The 17,647-nt window shown below is 54.8% G+C and overlaps 2 protein-coding genes across 2 annotated transcripts; both read left to right on the forward strand.

The window, feature by feature from the left end:
• The first annotated feature begins 1,149 nt into the window (after window positions 1-1,149).
• On the forward strand, window positions 1,150-4,232 carry CCL21 (C-C motif chemokine ligand 21). The gene is made up of 4 exons (XM_082075229.1): window positions 1,150-1,268; window positions 1,865-1,985; window positions 2,081-2,255; window positions 2,559-4,232. The coding sequence occupies exons 1-3, from the start codon at window positions 1,202-1,204 to the stop codon at window positions 2,238-2,240; spliced, it is 348 nt and encodes a 115-aa protein (XP_081931355.1). The 5' UTR covers window positions 1,150-1,201; the 3' UTR covers window positions 2,241-2,255; window positions 2,559-4,232.
• Window positions 4,233-10,401: 6,169 nt separating this feature from the next.
• On the forward strand, window positions 10,402-13,682 carry CCL19 (C-C motif chemokine ligand 19). The gene is made up of 4 exons (XM_082074876.1): window positions 10,402-10,570; window positions 11,697-11,820; window positions 12,192-12,288; window positions 12,806-13,682. Exons 1-4 carry the CDS (start codon window positions 10,417-10,419, stop codon window positions 12,824-12,826), a joined length of 396 nt encoding a protein of 131 aa, XP_081931002.1. The 5' UTR covers window positions 10,402-10,416; the 3' UTR covers window positions 12,827-13,682.
• The last annotated feature ends 3,965 nt before the right edge of the window (window positions 13,683-17,647 follow it).

Here is a 17,647-nt window from a genome sequence, read left to right on the forward strand (position 1 = left end):
TCTTCACAGAGGGGCCCTGAGGCAGGGGGAGAGGAAGTGGCATCAAATGCATCAAGGGAAATTCCAATTAAATAATGGAATAATGGGGAAAATGTTTTCAACATGAGAACATTGCAAACATGAGAACAGGTTGCCCAAAGCAGTTGTGAATCTCCACCCTTGATCTCTTCCAGACCATGCCCTGGTGATCACATGAAAATGTGGAGGTGTCTGGCCAACCCCTCCTCAGAGCAGGACCTCTGTTACTCTGGGTTGCTTAGGGCTTGATCCAGCCACATGGCCAACTCTTTGGGTGGTCTTTGCCACCACAGCAGTGCCCTGTGGGGTCCTGTTCAGCTTCCTTGGGTGCCTCTGCATAGTCCCCATCTTGCCAGCCATGCCCAGCCTGTGCAGCTGCACAGCGTCACACCATCCTGCCCATGGGACTTCACATCTTGTCTGTGTTAAACCTCAGGAGGTTCCTGTCAGCCCATTTCTCCAGCTGGTTGAAGTTCTCTCTCATCCTCAGCTTCCCACAATTCGGTATCAGCACCAGTGTATGGTGGGCTGTGCGATCTCTCCCAGTCCCATTTTCAATCTGGTCCTTGCACATGCCAGCCCCACAGATGTGTTCAGCTGTTTGGGGTGGTCCCCAAGGCAGCCAGACAGGGATGGGGGCTCAGGGAGCTGGGATGTGGGGTCACCCTGAGCCCCTTCTCACCTGTATGGGGTGGGCAGCTTGGCTTCTGGGCAAAGCATGAGGTGGGGGAGCAAAGCAGATTCACTCCTTGGCTTCCCTAATGGCTTGGGCACCGGCCAGGGTCCCTGTCTGCGGAACAAACAGGCAAGCAGCAACACCCGACCCACCATGAGCAGGTAGCAGCAGGTTGTGAGATGGGTAGGAAATAGGAGCCCACAAACTCATCACGCTGTGATGGAGGCCATGTCTCCGGCGTGCCCCCTACCTGGCACCCTGCGCAGTGATGGGCAGCTGTGAACAAGACAGGACGCGTCTGTAAAGGGGGGCTCATGGCTTACAGGAATCCCTCACCCTCCCACTTCTCCATCACCCAGCCCTCGGCTGGCTAGTGGGCTGCCTGCCAAGACTGTCCGAAAATGAAAGCAAAGCGTCCGGAGATAAATAAGAGCAGCCTCGGCACAACAGCAGCAGAGCGTGTCCTGCTCCCCCGCCGTGCCCAGCTCAGCACCCGCAGCACCCACCATGGCTCTGCGTCTTCTCCTGCCGCTGCTGCTGCTGGCTGCCATCCTGATCACCGCCCAGGCGCAAGGTGAGGGGCACAAAACCCTCCTGCCTGCCTGTGGGTGGGATGGGGCAGGGGACTCGGGTGCTCGGCAGGGTCCATGCAGGGTGCTGGGTGGTGTGATGGCAGCACACAGTGGGAGGCTGTGGTGCGTTTGTATCTGTGCAATGCTGCTGGTGGGGCGTTTGCAGGGCAGTTGTGTATCGGGGGGGTGTGTTTATGCACGCACGTGTGTGTGCTCGCCTGGTTGGTGTGTGTCATTGGCTTGCGGTGCTTGCTTGGCTTGGAAGCGTGTGTGTGTGTGCACGTGGCTGGTGGGGCAGCAGCACCACAAGCTGAAAAGCGCATGTAGGTGAATGAGGTTCAGTCCCTTTGGAAGGAGCTTGTGTCGCCCTCAGTTTCTCCTTTGCCAGCAGTGAAATTGGTCTCACATAGCCCTTGGGCAGGCTCTGATCTGTACCTGGGCACTGAGGTTGAGAGCTTCCACTCCCACATGCTGTCCCAGCATCTCTCCTGCAAATGTCACCAAACAAGCCCTGTGCTGTCAGCCGGCCCTGCTGTGCACCCCAGGACAGGGAAGGTGCCCTGGGTCCAAAATCCCACATCCCTCTCCTTGCTTGCAGGCACTGGCAGCTCAGCCTTGGACTGCTGCCTGAAGCACAGCAAGAAAGCCGTCCCCAGAAACTTGGTGAAGTCCTACCGCCTCCAGGGACCGGAGTTGGGATGTATGCTGCATGCTGTCGTGTAAGTAGACCATCCAGAGTGGTTTGGCTCCAGCCAAACCCTCCCTGTCCTCCCCCTGCCCACCTTCCAGCAACCATTTCTGCCTGCACCCTCAGGTTTACCACCAAAGGGAACAAGAAAATCTGTGCCTCTCCCACTGACCCTAACAACCAGAAGCTGATGCAGAACCTGGATAAGAAGGTCCAGAGCAACAAGCAGGGCAAGCCCCCACGTCCCAGGGGCAGATCCAAGCGACAGAAGAGACAGCGGGTCTAAGTCAGGCCTGAAGAGGTAGGCAAGGGGGAGCAAGGGCAGCAGGATGATGGGGTGAGGGTGCTGCACTCCATCCTAGATGCTTCCCATAGAACGTTGGGCATTCAGCTCCTGGGAGGGCTGCCAGCACCGTGATTGGACCATAGAGGCACTTAGGGCATGGCTCCCTCCTGGTCAATGCTTACCTTAAAATCAGATTTCTTTCTGAGGCTGCTGGGACAAGGCAATGCTTGAGCAAGGCAAGGCAAGGGCCCCCCGGCTGGGTTGGGTGCTCTTGCTGAGACCCTCTCCACCTCACTTCCCCCTCCTTGCCTTCCTCAGGACGGATGCCTTCCACACCAATGACCGACCCATCGCCCGGCAATGGACACCCACAGACCGCCCACCCACCCGTCAGCCCCTGGCGAGGATGGGGCTGGCTGCGGGGGCTGCCCACTGCTCCGCAGCCCCCTCAGCACTGCCGTGTCTGCCACAGAGATCCCCCAGCCAGGACCCCCTGCACTGGCTGGGTGCTCTTGGTGGCGGGGACACCTAGGTCCTCACTTTCCCCATGACCACGCCAGAGAGGACATGGAGCCATATGGGAGCTGAGCCGCATCACCCCACTGGGGGGAGGTGGGACGCCTTCCCACCAGAGGGGATTTTCTGTAGCCTGGCAGGGTGGCAGCTTTTCCTATGAGCATTTTTTTTAGGGGGATTTTATACATTTGTATTTATACGTAAAGACTGTGCTTTCATTCAGTCTTCCTGGAAGGCTCTACTTCTGGCTCCTTGTGCTTCACAGAGTACCCTTTATGCTGCAGGCTGGCTTTTCTGGAAGATTGCTCTTATTTTTCTACCAAATAAATGATGGCTGCTTTTCATTTTCCTCCCACTTGTTTGCTCCTTTTCAGCTTTTAAGGCTGTGGGGTGCCAGGCAGGTCTCGTGTCCCCATGGTCCTGCCCGGGCTGCTCGCTGGCTGCTTCCTCTCAGGGCAATTAATCGTGGCTGAGATAGAGAGTTTGGGGACAACTGGGGTGACAGTGTGGCTGTACTTCTGGGTGGTTCTAGGCTTTTCCTTTGGCTTTTAAAACACACTGTTGCAGTTTGGAGGAAGATAGCCAGGATTTGCCCTTTTTGTTTTTAAAATACAATTTTAAAAAAAAATTTTTAGGTAAAAAATTGCAATGAAATCAGAACAAATAATTCATTTTACTGGCATCTTGTGCCTTTATCCCTCTTGGTTTTGCTGTTTTCAGAGGTTCAAACATTATTAAGCCAAATGCTTAGTCTTCTGGAAAAGCAACAAAAGAAAATTTATATACTTTATATACTTTCTTCCCAAGTCTGAAAAGCCCACGTGGTGAAAACCGTGCAAGTGAGGCTGTGCAGGTGGGGAATGGAAGACTTTACAAAATCCATTGCAGACACACTGCCGCCATTTGAGAGCAGCTCCATCCCAAACCTTTAGTAAAATGAGAAGTCACTAACCCGAGGACAGAATAGGTAAGGCTGTGAATAGAGGGGGCACAGACCTCTGGGACAGGGCTGGCGGGGAAATGGCATCTCTCTGTGCTTGCAAACCCCCTCCAGCCTGCTGAGAAGGAGCAAATTGAAGTGCTGTATGGCAGCCGCAGTGCTATCTGCTTGCAGAGGCTTCAGACGTGGACTTTGGTCAGTAAAGGTCTATTAAATCATATAATTGCAATAATAGGATTTGCAGGGCTTAACAGTATCAGCAAAGGCTGTGTGTTGGCTGGAGTAAAGCTTCTAGCCGAGTGTGTCTATCAAGCACGTTTATCTGGCTCTATTGCTTTATTAGGCGGGCGTTTATGTCTATTATTTTGAGGCTGTGTAAAGAAACTGTGAAGTCCAAGATACCGGCCCCAAGCAGGGGCCGGGCACTGAGCTGGCTCTGTGCTGCCCTCTCCTCCATGTGGGAGGACGCGGCCGTCTGCCAGATCGGCTTTTGGACAGGATGCGAGGCAATAAAAATATATCCTTTACAAACCAAACTCACTTCTCCTGGCTGTTGTGATGGGCTTTGGCAGGGCGGGAGGCACTGCATGGGGGGCTGCTCTCCTGCTCCACACACCATCATCCCCCAAGTCCTGGGTTTTACAGCCCCCCTACCTGGGTGCTGCATCCCGGGGGTGCAAGGGCTGGGTGTTGCTGGCACAAGGGACAGTGTAAGTCCCTTCACCTGCTGCTGTGTTGCCCAGCAAGGTGAAGACATCCTGTTTGCTCATCCAAACCTACTGAGAGGTCCTGAGATGCCTGCAAACACGACGGCACAAAACGGTTTTGTATGCGGAATATTTTGTTCACGGCTGAGCCCATCCCTCCCACTCCAACCCTTCCTGGACAAGCATTGCCTGCTTGAAGCAGGGGCTCTGTGTTCCTGGTTTCTTTGGGAAAATAGCATTAAACCAAATTATTAACGAGGCTGTGCTCTGGCCTGGGCTTTGCAGGAAGCGTGGGAACTAACCCCCGTGCGCTGGGATGGACGTGGGAGGGCTGGAGCCCTGCATTTGCTGGGGTTGCGCTGCATCCAGCCCTTCTGTGGGACTTCTTGTTGTGCTGGTCATGGTGTCAGGGTATTGTGAAATTATTGCAAAAAGCCCCTGGAAATGAGGCCCAGCCAAATACGTATGCAACCACAAACAGCAAGACACGAGCAGATGGCAGGAATGAGCCAGCACGTGAAATGTATCCTGGTGTGTCTGTGGCTGCAGATGTAAACACTGCATGGGTGGTTTTTTTCTTTCAAATGCTAGGTGAGCCTTAGTGTAAGATAGGTTAAAAAATGTGCCCATGGGGGTTCTCTAATTTACCCTAAAATTTGTCCTCAAAGCAAGGCTTGTGGAAGCTTGCTAGAGTTTTTCCCGTTTTTGGGCACTGATACCTGCACAGGAATGCACACGTGCGCACAGACAGCGATGGACAAACGGAACCTATATTTGCACACCACTTCCAGTTTTACCGCAGAATGCTGCTTTTAAGAAGTAGGGGGTTGGGGTTAGTGGGAGCCTCTTGCTGGAGATGCAGGTGGCCACAGTGCTGCCACAGTGAGATGGCAGCAGGGGAACACCTCCGAGGAGATTAACCGCAGGATGCTGAAGGAAGAGGCAATGGGCTGAGATCTGCAGCACACAGCAAGGGATGAAAATCCTTTCCAGTGGAGGAGCTGAATCCATGGACCCCAGCTGAGAGAAGAATGATTCTCTAAGACGATGCCGCAGAGAAGCAGCAAAGGAGGATTCACACAGTTGTACCCAAAGTAGAGCAAACCTGGTGTTCCACTCCGTATATAAATACAAAGCAGCATCGATGCAGTGTGTGCTGGAGCAGTGGGTGTGCAAGAGAGATAAATGCCCTCCTAGACATCCTGCAGGGAAGGCAAGAAAGTTGCAACCGTTTCAAGCAGAGCAAAAGTTAGGAGAGCTCGGCCACCCTGGAGGAGAAAGGCTTCAGTGACAGTAGAACGTAACCAGGCAAGACAGAAACCACAGGGTGCAGCCAAGAGGAGGGAAGTCTTGAACCCAGGCCAAATGATTAGCTCAAGTGCAGACGGTGCTCCAGGCTTGTGCTGGTGGCTGAACGTGCTGGGCTGCAACGCCGGGCTGAGCTCCAGCAAGGCTCACCTGCAGACATGTGTGCTGGTTCCATGTCTCTGTCCCACACCGCTCCTAAGAAGCAGAATCCAGCTACGCTGCAGCAGCCCCACGGGAGCCAAGGGCTGCTTCTGGGGCTGTGTGGGTGCTAAAGGGGCCGTGGTTTCCAGCTGAAGCTTCAAGGTGGTTTTTGGTGTTCTGTCCACCAACACTGCCCTTCTGGGGTCTGTTGTGGTCTTGAGTGTAGAGAGGAGTTGGAGAAGAGGCTGGTGGGCTACAGGAAGTCCCACTGTTCCCTTCCTTCCCCAAGGTGTTTCCCAGTCCTGGCTATTTCCTTAGCATCCATCCTGTCCTAGAGGTCTCCTGCCCAGAGCCGCTTCTCAACCCTTTCTTCGTCTACCTGTAGCTCCTAAGTGCTTTCCTTCCCCTGTCCTCTGTTTTGCCAGTTGAAGACACCTGGCTTTGTGGTGTCCTCATGGCACCAGTCCTTTTTACACTTCCCCAGGCCTTCAGGTCCTTCCACTTCCCTCTCATCCTACTGGGGATTGAAGACCTACTCCAGGGCTGCAGGTCTCCAAGGTGTGATAGAAGAGCATCTGCTCTCCTATGAGTGCGTCCTGTAGTAGGGCCAACATGAGCCTTCTCCCAGAGCTGAACCAGACCAAGAACTCCACATCTTCCTCTGCTCTGTGTCAGTCTCAGAGCCAACAGAGCAGCTGAGAGAGCAGTCTCCAAGGGTTTTGGTCCACCCCATGTGCTTTTAGATCTGTCTACAGGTTAATTTGGGGTGCAGGCTCACTGGGCACCCTTCCTGCCAAGCCATGTGTGAGATAGCAAGGAAATTGTCAATAGGCTGCTTTTGCCATAGGTGTCCAAGCTGTTCCCCAGCCATCCCCTCCTGAAAGACCTTGAGAGGTTACAGGAAGGAGGACAGGTGGTGTGACAGCAGGGATCCAGGGCTGAAGGCATCCCACCTGCCCACTGACATCTTGGTGCCACTACAGCATGTCCGAGGACATTTGCAGGAACCACCTGGCTGGGAAACTGCACAGCCCAACGATGATTCCGAGGGACACTTGTGTTCCAGGGACCTCAGGAAATGGGTGCTTACCTGGGGCAGTTGAGTGGGACCCAGCTGAAGGGTCTTGGCTCTGCTGCCCATTGCCTGCAGTGACCCTCAATGTCAATGACACTGAAGGCATTGAGGGACAGATGGGCTCTAACAGAGGAGGAATCGGCACCTTCTGCATCCCTCTTAGTCAGATGCTCAGGACCAGCTTTGCTTTCTCTGGGCAAAGGCATGACTTGCTCTTTTTTTTCCCCTTAACTCCATTTAAATCAGATTGACTGGGTTCCCTCACTAGAAGAGATCCAGTAGGGCCCCAAGCCCCATGGGCTAGCAGTTGCCCCAGTCCCCGTGCCCATGCTGGGACTGGGACCGCCATGGGAGCTGTGTGGGAGGCTTCCTTGTGTTGGTACATATGAGGGAAATTGAAACAGCTGCAATGTCTGCCTAGTATTTCCCAATGAGGTAAATGCAGCCAGGCCAGATCCTGCCCCAGGGACTGTCTGTGCCTGGAATTTGCTGAAATTCCCCCCTTGCCCTTTCCAGCTCCGTAGCTTGGAGGTGGAAAGCAGAGCCCACAAACAGACAGGGAACAGCTGTCCCATGGGCTCCCACAGCCAGCAGGTCTCCATGAGGGTGACAGTGTGTCTGGTGCTCCTTGAGAAGAGCCCAGGGATGGAGGTGATGCTCACACAGCCCATTTACATTTTGATGGGTTGGATTTCCCACAGGGATCTCCCCTCCCTCATGCATGGTTCCCACTTTAATTAACAACTGCATTATCAACGCTTCTGCAGCAGCGAACACTAAAGGATGCTTTGCAGTGCCTGTGGTGTCCTCAGGGCTGGAGCTCAACTACTTCCAGATTACTCCGGATGAGGCTTAAATGGGTCAGCGGACATGATGCTTTCCCCTCTTCCCAAATCACACTGGATTCCTGGACCCCAAAACATTCCCGCTTCCTCATCTGCCTCTCCTTGTCCCTGAGGCTCAGCCCTGTGAGGGGGATGGGGTGACATCCCTGCATGCCACAGGGATGCACTTCAGGGATGACCACTCTCTTCTTAGAAATCCCACTGACCCCAGTGGAGGGGGGGGAAACCCGTCACATTCCCCTTTCACAACACAGTCGGAAAGCCCCTTTCCTCACGCTCTGGTGCTTCTCTTGGGGAGCAGAGGCGGCTGGAGCAGCCGTGATTTCACCCACTTGGCACCTGGACAGCTGTCGGGAGGAGGCTGAGCCTCTTTTTCCTGCCCATATGTGAGCAGGGACTGCAGGCAATGCGAGGGCAGGGAGTGCCCTGCAACCAGGGGTGGATAAGGGGTTTACCCCCAGAAGGATGTGTTCAACACTGGACATGCTGCTTTCAGCCAGGACCCAGCAGCGGATGGGAGCCCCTTGTGCCAGGAAAGTGGCTGGGGACCCCCTGGCTTGCCATGGTGACCAGAACCCCAGCTGTGCATGGAGGAATGTCCCACAAGACAGGACCCCCAACACCCCTCAGCAGCCTTCACCAGTCCTCAGGTATGCTTTGATAGGTGCCACTGAATGTACAAGGAGGTGAGGGTTTGCTGTCAGGCAGTACCCCCGGCATCCCTCACCAGTGTGTCGGGGCTCTGCTTTTGGAGTCTATTCTTCACAGGGGGCTTTGGGTTGTCTGTCCAGGCACCAGGGAGGAACCAGCTCTGGGTTAGGAACATTTCTGCCTGGAGGTCTGTTCACCAGCATCAGCATCGAGGAGACATTGTTCTCCCTGCTGTGGCATGTCTTTGCCAGTGCCCTGGGGAGATCAAGTGGAGACCAGGTCCCAGAACCAGCCTTGAATCCCCCAAACCTGCAGAGAGGCTGTGGCCGATGACTGACACTAATCCTCTGCCATCTAAATTCCCCTTCTGCCAGTTAAGATTTCTCCTCAATAGCTTGTGAGTGCTAGAAGAAGGCAGGTGCTGACTGAAGTTAAGCTGGCACATCCTGTTTATGCTGCTCATCCTGCACATCTACCCCTGCCTAAGCCCTTCGGCACAGCGCCAGCTTGCCAGGGCACAGGCGTGGCTGGAGGAGATGCTCTCCTGATGGAGGAGATGGTATCCTGATACAGGAGACCACCCCACGCATGAGGCTGGTGCCAGTGCCAGTGCAGGGATGGAGCACATCGGCTGGTGGCCTGGCTGGAGTCTCCTCTGGCTTCTTACTGTGGAGCAGGGAAGGCACAGAGCTCGCTGTCTCCTTCGCTGAGAGGAGCAGAGGTCCCTGGTCCCAGAGATCCCTGATGTCCCCTGGTCCCAACTCCATGTCTTGTCCCCTGGTAAATATTTTTCCCTGAGGAAGGGCTGTCGGGAGCTCTCTGCTGAGATACCAGGACAGGCCAAAGCTAGAACAAGGGGGAGGATAGAGGGATGGAGATGCTGCTCTGGGATTTGCTCACTCTTTTGGGGAAATATTTTTCCTACTATCAATGGGAATTTCCCTGAGTGCAACCGGGGCTGCTGCGTCTCATGCTGCCCCTGGGCCCCTCCAAGAGCAGCCTGGCTCTGGCATCTCTCCAAACCCATATGAGGCAGCTGCTGGCAGTAGTGAGACCCCCTTCACCATCTGTCCCCCGGGCTGCACAACCCCACTGCTCTCAGCATCCCACATACCGGGGCTGAAGCGGGCTGGTTAAGGGACATCACTGCAGGTGGCACTGGCATGGTGGTGAGTCACCATCCCAAGGAGAAACAGCCCCCTTCCCTGTGCTCCCGTGAAGGTTTGCAGCAGGAGTGCTCATCTTCGCTCCCCACAGTGCCCACGCAGACATTGAGCTTCTGGCACCCCACACCGCTCACACAGCCTCCACAGGGGATTTCTGCTCTTGTGCTGAGAAAACCTGTTTCCAGGAAGCTTTGTCTCTGCCTTTGGCCATTATCCCATTTGCTGGGACACCTGGAAACCAGGTTGTCTTTTGGCATGTGAGATCACAGCCCTGGAGCGGAGCATGCTGGCTGGGCTCCTCTCCATCCATCAGCTTCTGATGTGCCCCCACAGTAGCAAAGCAGAGGGTGGGTGGAGAAAGCCAGGCTCCTGCAACCAGATGGGGGGGCTCAGGCGTCACCCCAGTGCCTGCATATACCCAAAAAATGGGGCTGAGGCAAGTTAACCCCCCAGCATCTGTGAGCTGAACCTATACAATATGTGACGGGAATGTCCCAGAGATGTCTCAGAGGAGGGACTGGGAAATGTATGTGGTGAGACCCCCCATGTGCTTGCCCAGGGTCCCAGGGTGCTTTTGCAGGGATTTTGAAGCTGCACTGGCCCTGACCAGCAGCCCCTGTGGCCCGGCTGCCGGCAGCAGAGAGGGAAGGAGCGTGTTTGGCTCTGGGATCGTGGAGCAGCTGGCTGCAGGGAAAGGAGCCTGGATATTTGGGAACTGCTCAAAGATTATAAAGTAGCTTGTGGGAAGACTTGTTGCAACTTCCCACCCCTCTCCTCCAAAAGAAAGTGAAAGCCACAGCTGGAAGGATAAATAGGCAGTGGTGAGCATGAGCAGCAGAGCGCAAGGAAGCTGTGCAGAGCTCACCTCTCCTCCCCGGAGCACCACTCTCTCCAGCCCAACTCCTGTCAGACTCAGCATTAAAATGCAGCAGTTGCATCTTCTCTGCTTCAGTCTCCTGGTGATCGGATGTATCCTGGATGGTAAGAGGGAAACTGTCAGGCTGCTTTTCTTGCGGAAGGGAGAGGACCCAGTTTCTTGCCCTTCTTTTTCCAGAAGACTTTTAGTGGGACGCATCCCTGGGGCTGTGTCACAGCCCTCCTGTGTCCTCTGCTTGTGACCTGTCCCATAGGGACTCTGTCCTGCCCAAAGTCCAGGCAGGAGCACTGGGGTTGTAAATCTGTGCTTGAGAAAGGCTGTGGAGCAATCCTGCCTCCCAGTGCCCTAGCCCAGCTGGTGCACACTGGGCTGGGATAGCCTTGGTCCCCATTTCGATAGCACATGAGGGGAGCATCCCTAGCATGCTTTGGAAGCCTGGGGGCAAGCGGCGGGGCTGGGAGCAGGAGAGATGGCATGTGTTAGGGCACAGCCCATGTTTGAGTCTCTGCTGGTGTTGAATGTGGGGTGTGCGCAGGTCACAGCTGTCTGGGTGAGTGACACCAGGCTGTCTGCTCTGCTGTGGGGTGCTGGGGGATCCAGACACCTTGTGGTGTCATACCACACTTTGCTGCCTGGGGTTACAGCCATTCCTGGGCACTGCCAGTCTTGATGGGCATTAGCAGTGAACACAGCACTTGCTTGGAAGACAGTCAAGCTCCCTTACCCTGCAGTGAAGTGCAAGACAGCTGTGTCTCTCAGGTGCCATAGGACTGATTGTTATGGGGAGGGCTGGTGATGGACTAGCCGCAAAACCTGTGACTGCTTCAGCAAATACAACTGAAGCCATTCCCAGCCCTTTGGGAAAGGACATCTTCAGCATCGCAGCATCCTGAAGTGTGGTGAAGACCCCCATCCTGCCCCACTTTCCCTGGGGGTTCAGAAGGGACCCAGGCATGCAGAAGGTCTGCCCTTCACCAAACTGCTGGTTTTCACCTTCTTTGCTTTCTGTTGGAAGGAGGCAAAGGGCTTCCAGCACCGGGGGGTGGAAGCAGTAAATCTTGCGTTCACGTGTGCAGGCGGGGAGGTGCGTGAGGGCATTGCCTGTGAGCACCATCCTGCCCGCCCCCTCGGGGCAGCCCTGCAGCCCCTGCACCCTCTGGAGAGGCTGGCTGAAGGTGCAGCTGCCCCAGAGACAGCAACCTCAGCCTGCATGATCTGTTCTTCCTCCAGTGCACGGTGGGAACAACGTCCTCGACTGTTGCCTGCGGACAAAAGAGACGCCCATCCCGTGGCGGATAGTGCAGGATTATCGGCTCCAGCTGGTGCAGGATGGCTGCAACATCCCAGCTACTGTGTAAGAGTCCCAGGGTGGTGGTGGTGGCTGAGGGGAAAGAGCTGCAGGCCGGTGATGGCCAAGGGATGGGCTCTGCTGGGAGGCAAGGAGGGAGACAGAGCAGAGTGGAGGAGAGACATTGAGCTGCGTGAGGGAATAGGGAGGGATGTAGAAGAGACCTGGGAGCTCAGAGGCTCAATCAGAGCAGGACAGACCTGCTGGGAGGGAAAAACTCGGGACAAAAGTCAGGAAAGAAATTCATCCCAAAGTAGAGATGGAGGAGGGCAGTGAGGGAGGCAGTGGATGAGAGCTTGCGCTGTGCTGGAGCATCCTCAGTGAGCAGCTCCTGCTCACCTCATCTTGTTTTTTTTTTTTCCCCATGGGCCTGGCAGGTTCATCACCACAAAGGGCAAGCGCCTCTGTGCCCCCATCCAAGCCCCATGGGTGGTTCAGCTCCAAAAGAAGCTGGACGCCAGCCCTGCCAGGAAGGTAAGAGCCAGACCTGTGCTCAGCCAGGAATGATGAGTTTATCCACCATCAAACTGGCTTTTCCCAGTGTGACGGGGCTGCTGAGAAGAGCTGGGATGTCTCTACTATGGCACAGACAGTTTGTCTCGGTCTCCATCCCTCTTCCCTCTGACTGGAAGCAGTCTGGCTCCTTTGCAATCCCTCTTCCACCCAAATAAATGCAGCCCTGGGGCTGTTACCCACCCAGTGCCACCTGGGCTGAGCCAAACGGGGGCTAGAGCAAACAACACCGCAAGTGAAGGCCCCCACTTCTGCCCTGCAAGCCTGGAGTTTGCAACTTGTGCATCTTCACAGGGTGGGCTTATGACGGGTTTTGTGGGTGCTTTGCAAGCCCTGCCATGGCCCCTCTTCACCACCATGGCTTGGCCAGAGAAGGTCACCCCTTGGTGACAACCCTGACCATGGCTTAGGGACCCCAGGGATGCTCCTGCCCTGGGGATTATAATACTTATCACAACTGTTTTTTTCACTTCCCCAGGCCAGACTCCAGGGCAAATAGGCTCCAAGAAAGTTCATGGCCGGCCCCAGTGCCTGGAGTGGGGCCGGCTCCCAGCTGTGAATCCAAAGCTAAAGGAGCCGATCTGCTTCCACCTCTGACCTTCCTTGGGACCCATGCCAGCACTCAGGGCTGGGCAGAGCCTTGCCTGCTCTCTCTTCTTCCCTCTGCCTTTGGTGTGACCCAGGACCTGTGTCAGGCTGAGCCGGGGGCTGAGGCACCAGAGCCTCCACTGCCTTTGCAGCCTGGGAGCTGGCTGATGGATTGCTCTGTGAGACGAGTTTGGGGGGTCTCAGCCTTCCCTTCAATGCAGCAGCTGTGACCTCCAGCACCAGTTTAATTCCTTTGGTTTCCATCATCAGTTCCAAACCTCCTGAAGTCCTTCTGTACCCCTGGGAAGGACTGCCAGTGTGCGACAATGTGGGGATGGAGGAGATGGATAGAGATGTTCCTCACCAGCCATGCACTGTGCTGCTCCCTTGCTGAGCACAACCTCAATGCCCTCAAGCAGAGCACAGTTCCTCTGTCATGCCCTGACTTCCCTGCATTGTTTCCCCTCCTGCCCTTCCTTGCACAGGTAGAAACAGTCAGTAATGTGATGGTGGCAGAGTGGGCAGCAATGTTGTTCTTGGCCTTTGCACTCCTCAGCGACATTGCCCTCCTTCTCGGTCCCCAGCCTGCCATCATGTTCAAAGCCTGTTCTGCATCTGGGCAGGGATGCATGAATAGTGTTCATGCTGCTCTCAGGTATTATTTGCTGCTAGGTCTGTTTGATGCAACAATTATGGGTGCAAGCTTCTTCTTTTCTCTCTTTTTTTTTTTTAATTGTGCTGTGATTTTGTTGAATAAAAAGAAAAGCCAGTGAGTGGTTGACGTGCCTCGTGTTTGAGGAGGGGAGGAGGGGTGTGCAGCCAGCCACAGTGGCAAGGGGGGTTGCTTGGGTGCAAGGTGGGGCAAGGAGGCTTTCATAGGCATGAAGGATGCATTCTACAGCAGCTGGGCTGCAAGTGTCTCCCACGAGACTCTCAGCATCATGGTAAGGCAGGTGTCCTGCTCCGTGTGGCTTGGCCAGTCTGCTGGAGTGGGTCCCCAGGGGCTTGTATTGCAGAGATGGGGTGTGAGGGAGCATTGCAGGTGGAGGGAGGTGATTCTGCACCTCTGCTCCGCTCTGGTGAGACCCCACCTGGAGTCCTGTGTCCAGCTCTGGAGCCCTCAGCACAGGACAGACATGGACCTGTTAGAGAGGGGCCAGAGGAGCCACAGAAATGATCACAGGGCTGGAACAGCTGTTGTGAGGACAGGCTGAGAGAGTCAGGGTCGTTCAGCCAGAAGAAGAGAAGGGTCCATGGAGACCTTATTGCAGCTTTCCAATACTTAAGGGTCCGATAAGAAAGGTGGCGACAGACTTTTTAGCAGGGCCTGTTGCAATAGGACAAGGGGTGAAGGTTTTAAACTAAAGGAGGGGAGATTCAGACTAGATACGAGGAAGAAATTCTTTACAATGAGGATGGTGACATGCTGGCCCAGGTTGCCCAGGTAAATGGTTGATGCCCCATTTCTGGAGACATTCAAGGCCAGGCTGGACAGGACTCTGAGCAACCTGATCTAGTTGAAGATGTCCCTGCTCATGGCAGGGGGGCTGGTGTGACCTTTGAAGGTCCCTTCCAACCCAAACTATTCCATGATCCTATGGTGGTGTTGCACCATCCAGCCCCAAACATTTAACTCTCACTGGTGCAGCTGCTGGTCTGGAGCTCCACTGCTCTCAGCTCCCACAGGACATGGCTGAAGTGCTGTAGGAACATGAGCTTTGTCTTTGCACTGAAGGGAAACTGAGGCACAATGTTGCTGATTTTGTCTGCCAGTTGTACTGGCAATTTCGTGCTTGCTAACAGCTGGAGTGTGGGTGAGGAGAAAGAGCTTTTGGAGAAATTGGGGCAGGTGAAGACACCTGCTTCTGAGCACACCCATGGATAATGCCCACCAGCTCCTGCCCCTCATTGCTGATGAGCTGGGAGTCCCTGGTTGTTTTCCTCCTGTGCCTTGGGTCCCCTGGGTCTGTGCACTGCAGCTACAGTCTTTTTGCCCCAAAATGGCCTTACATCCCCTTGAGATCTGTCCTTTCTGCTGGGCCATGCACTGTTTGAACAAAGCCGCTCCATTCAGCTGAAGCATGGGCTGAATGTGCATGAGTGGGGTTTGCATGGCTAACAGCCAGGCACCATGCTTTCCTCTCAAAGAGGCCAAACATGTCAAACACGACCGTCTACATCATTAAATTATTTACACTGTTTCTGGCTTGGTTGCCAGCCAGCAAGCCAGAGCACAGGCTGGGAGTGAGATAGCCCAGTGAGATGGCAGGGGGACGTGTCCACCAGCCTCTCCAGAGGATGACACCCACGGTATGCAGCAGCTGGGCTGTGCAAGCCAGGGATCTCCAGGCATCTGACAGCTTTTGCTGAGACCTATTTCATGCAAGCTTAGACATGTCCTTTTTCCTCCCCTAGTCTGCTGGCTCCCTTGGTCGAGGTTTGTTTTTCAGGTGTTCCCCCCTCTAGGATCCTCCTCCCTGGTATCTGTGCACATGCAGTGCCTTGGGCTCAGCTGTCTCTTGGTGTGACTTTCCCAGAGCACCATCTCTGTCCCAGCTCATTAACTATAGTGACAGCCCCGGAAATACAATCCTGAGGAGGAGGAGGCAGAGGAGGAAGGTGGGTATTGGAAGAGAGGCCAAGACAAACAGTGTGACTGGGAAAGGAGGATGGTCGGTGCTTGCTTGGGCAGAAGCCTTCCTGCCGCTCGCTCCGTGACCCATGACGGCTGGGGAGGAGGAGGAGGATGCTCAGTGTGGATCTGCACTGTGGCTGAAGTGCTGCAGCAAGTCCCTGTGCAGGACAGGGACTGCAGAAAGGGTTTAGCCTGAGGTTCATCCTTGGCTACCCTGGCAGAGAGCACGGTGTCCTTGGAAGCTGAGGGAGAAGGGGCTTGCACTGATCTCTTGGTTGCTGGAAGCAGGTTTATCTGCTTCCATCAGTGTTTGAGTGACTTCTTGGCCAAGCTGCCTGTTAAGACCATCATCGCAAAGCTCAGGGCTTCTGTCTCTTCTGGGAGCAGTGAACGTGTCCTCCTCAGAGCATTGCAGCAGTTCCTCACAGATCCCTGCCAGGTCCTTGTCTCTTGTGTCTCTCAAGGGGGTGCTGAGCCAGGCCCCAGCTCTGGCAGCAGGCTGCCCTTAACCTCCCGGGTAAAGGACGTGAGGAGATGGTCTCCTGGGACAGGTACATGGTCCTGGCTGGCTGAACCTCCTCCAGCCCTGCAGCAGCTGTCCCTACTCCAGAGCCCGACTTTCAGGAATCCACCAAAACCCAGCAGGGTTCAGTACTTTGTAAATTACGGAGTCAAATTTTCCGGTACAAAATGTCAATGCTCTCTTCAGAGGGAAGCAGCCTCTTTCCTTACAGAAAGTAGCTAGTCACCACCACGTCAAAACCCTCGAGTGTCAGCCCAGAGCTAGTTTCAGTAAAAATTTTTGCAAGCCCTCCTGTTTCCCTCTTTCCAGCTCTGTTTTTCCTGCTCTTTGCCCTTGGGAGCTGGTGGAGCATGATCAGGATCCCTTGCAGTACAATGCAGACGTGCTCTCAGTAAGTCTGGGGCTACATGCAGGGATCCATTTGGTGTGAGGTGTTCTGGAGCATTGTTTGAATCATCCACAGTCCTTTATCTATGCTTGGGACCTGTATTTCACGTGCTGTGAAATAATAAGACATTACAAGTAAAAAGCTTTCCTAGGGAGCTGAGAAAGCAGCTGCTCTCTTGGTGACTGTGCACAAGGCCAGGAAAGAAAGACAAGGCTGCATCTGTGCAAGCAAAGTAAGCGTGCCCTGCGTTGTTCTCTGTCTGCCAGGTCTCATAGCCAAGCACTGTGAGAGCATTCCTGTCTCTCCCAGGCATGGTGAAAGCTGTCTCGGATGGTTCCCGGGCTGCCTTCAAGGGCACAAGATGCATCAGGCACAACCTGCTGTGGTCTAGGGTCTCTGACCTGGCACGGGCATTCACAGCCCTGAGGTAGGATTGAAGGTCCACAGCAAAAACAACTGTCTGCTTCTCTACAGCAAGAGTGGACACCAAAGTGCTACGCTGCTCTCACCGGGTGCCCTAATACATCTTCCAGAGGCTTTGTGGGAGCTGTTTTTGTCCTTTCCCTCCAAAGAGATGGTGGATGGGGGCTTTTTCTGTCACGAGTATCCCACACAGGTTGCACATGTTGCTCCTGAAGTGACTGAGGAGGAACTGGCTGCACTCGCAGGTGAGATGAGCAGCATTACGGGGGCTAAAAGCAGTTCCCCATCCTGCAGCCCTCACATCGCTTCTTCACGTCCCTCCCTGGTGCAGAAGAGTCCACAGGAGCTGTGAACATGTCCTGGGCATGTTTGTCAGTGCAAGAGCTGGTTGTCTCCTGTGCTGATGGCCTCCACTGCTTGGTGCCAAGGCAAGGGGCTGCTCTCTGTGGGCACAGCTCCCTTGGCACCAGTGCCAGATCCAGCACGGTGGGAAGCCAGGTGAGGAAAAGCCTTTTTAGTCTTGTCCCATTGTGCTGTTCACTCTTGCCTAAATAGTAATTTGTGTGGGCGATGGAGAGGATCCAGGCCTGGCATCTCTCCTCCCCAGGCCCCTGCTTGCTCCCCTCTCATTCCCAGAATGTCATCATTGCTGCTGCTTGTCTGGACACTTTCTGCCGAGATTTGTCCTGTGGGAAGACGCCAGCACCCTTGGCCAGGCTGTGGGGCTGTGAGCAGGAGCTGGTGCCACCCCTGCCAGCCTCCC

The sequence above is a fragment of the Streptopelia decaocto genome, assembly GCF_964273445.1.
Source record: "Streptopelia decaocto genome assembly, chromosome: Z".
NCBI lineage: Eukaryota > Metazoa > Chordata > Aves > Columbiformes > Columbidae > Streptopelia > Streptopelia decaocto.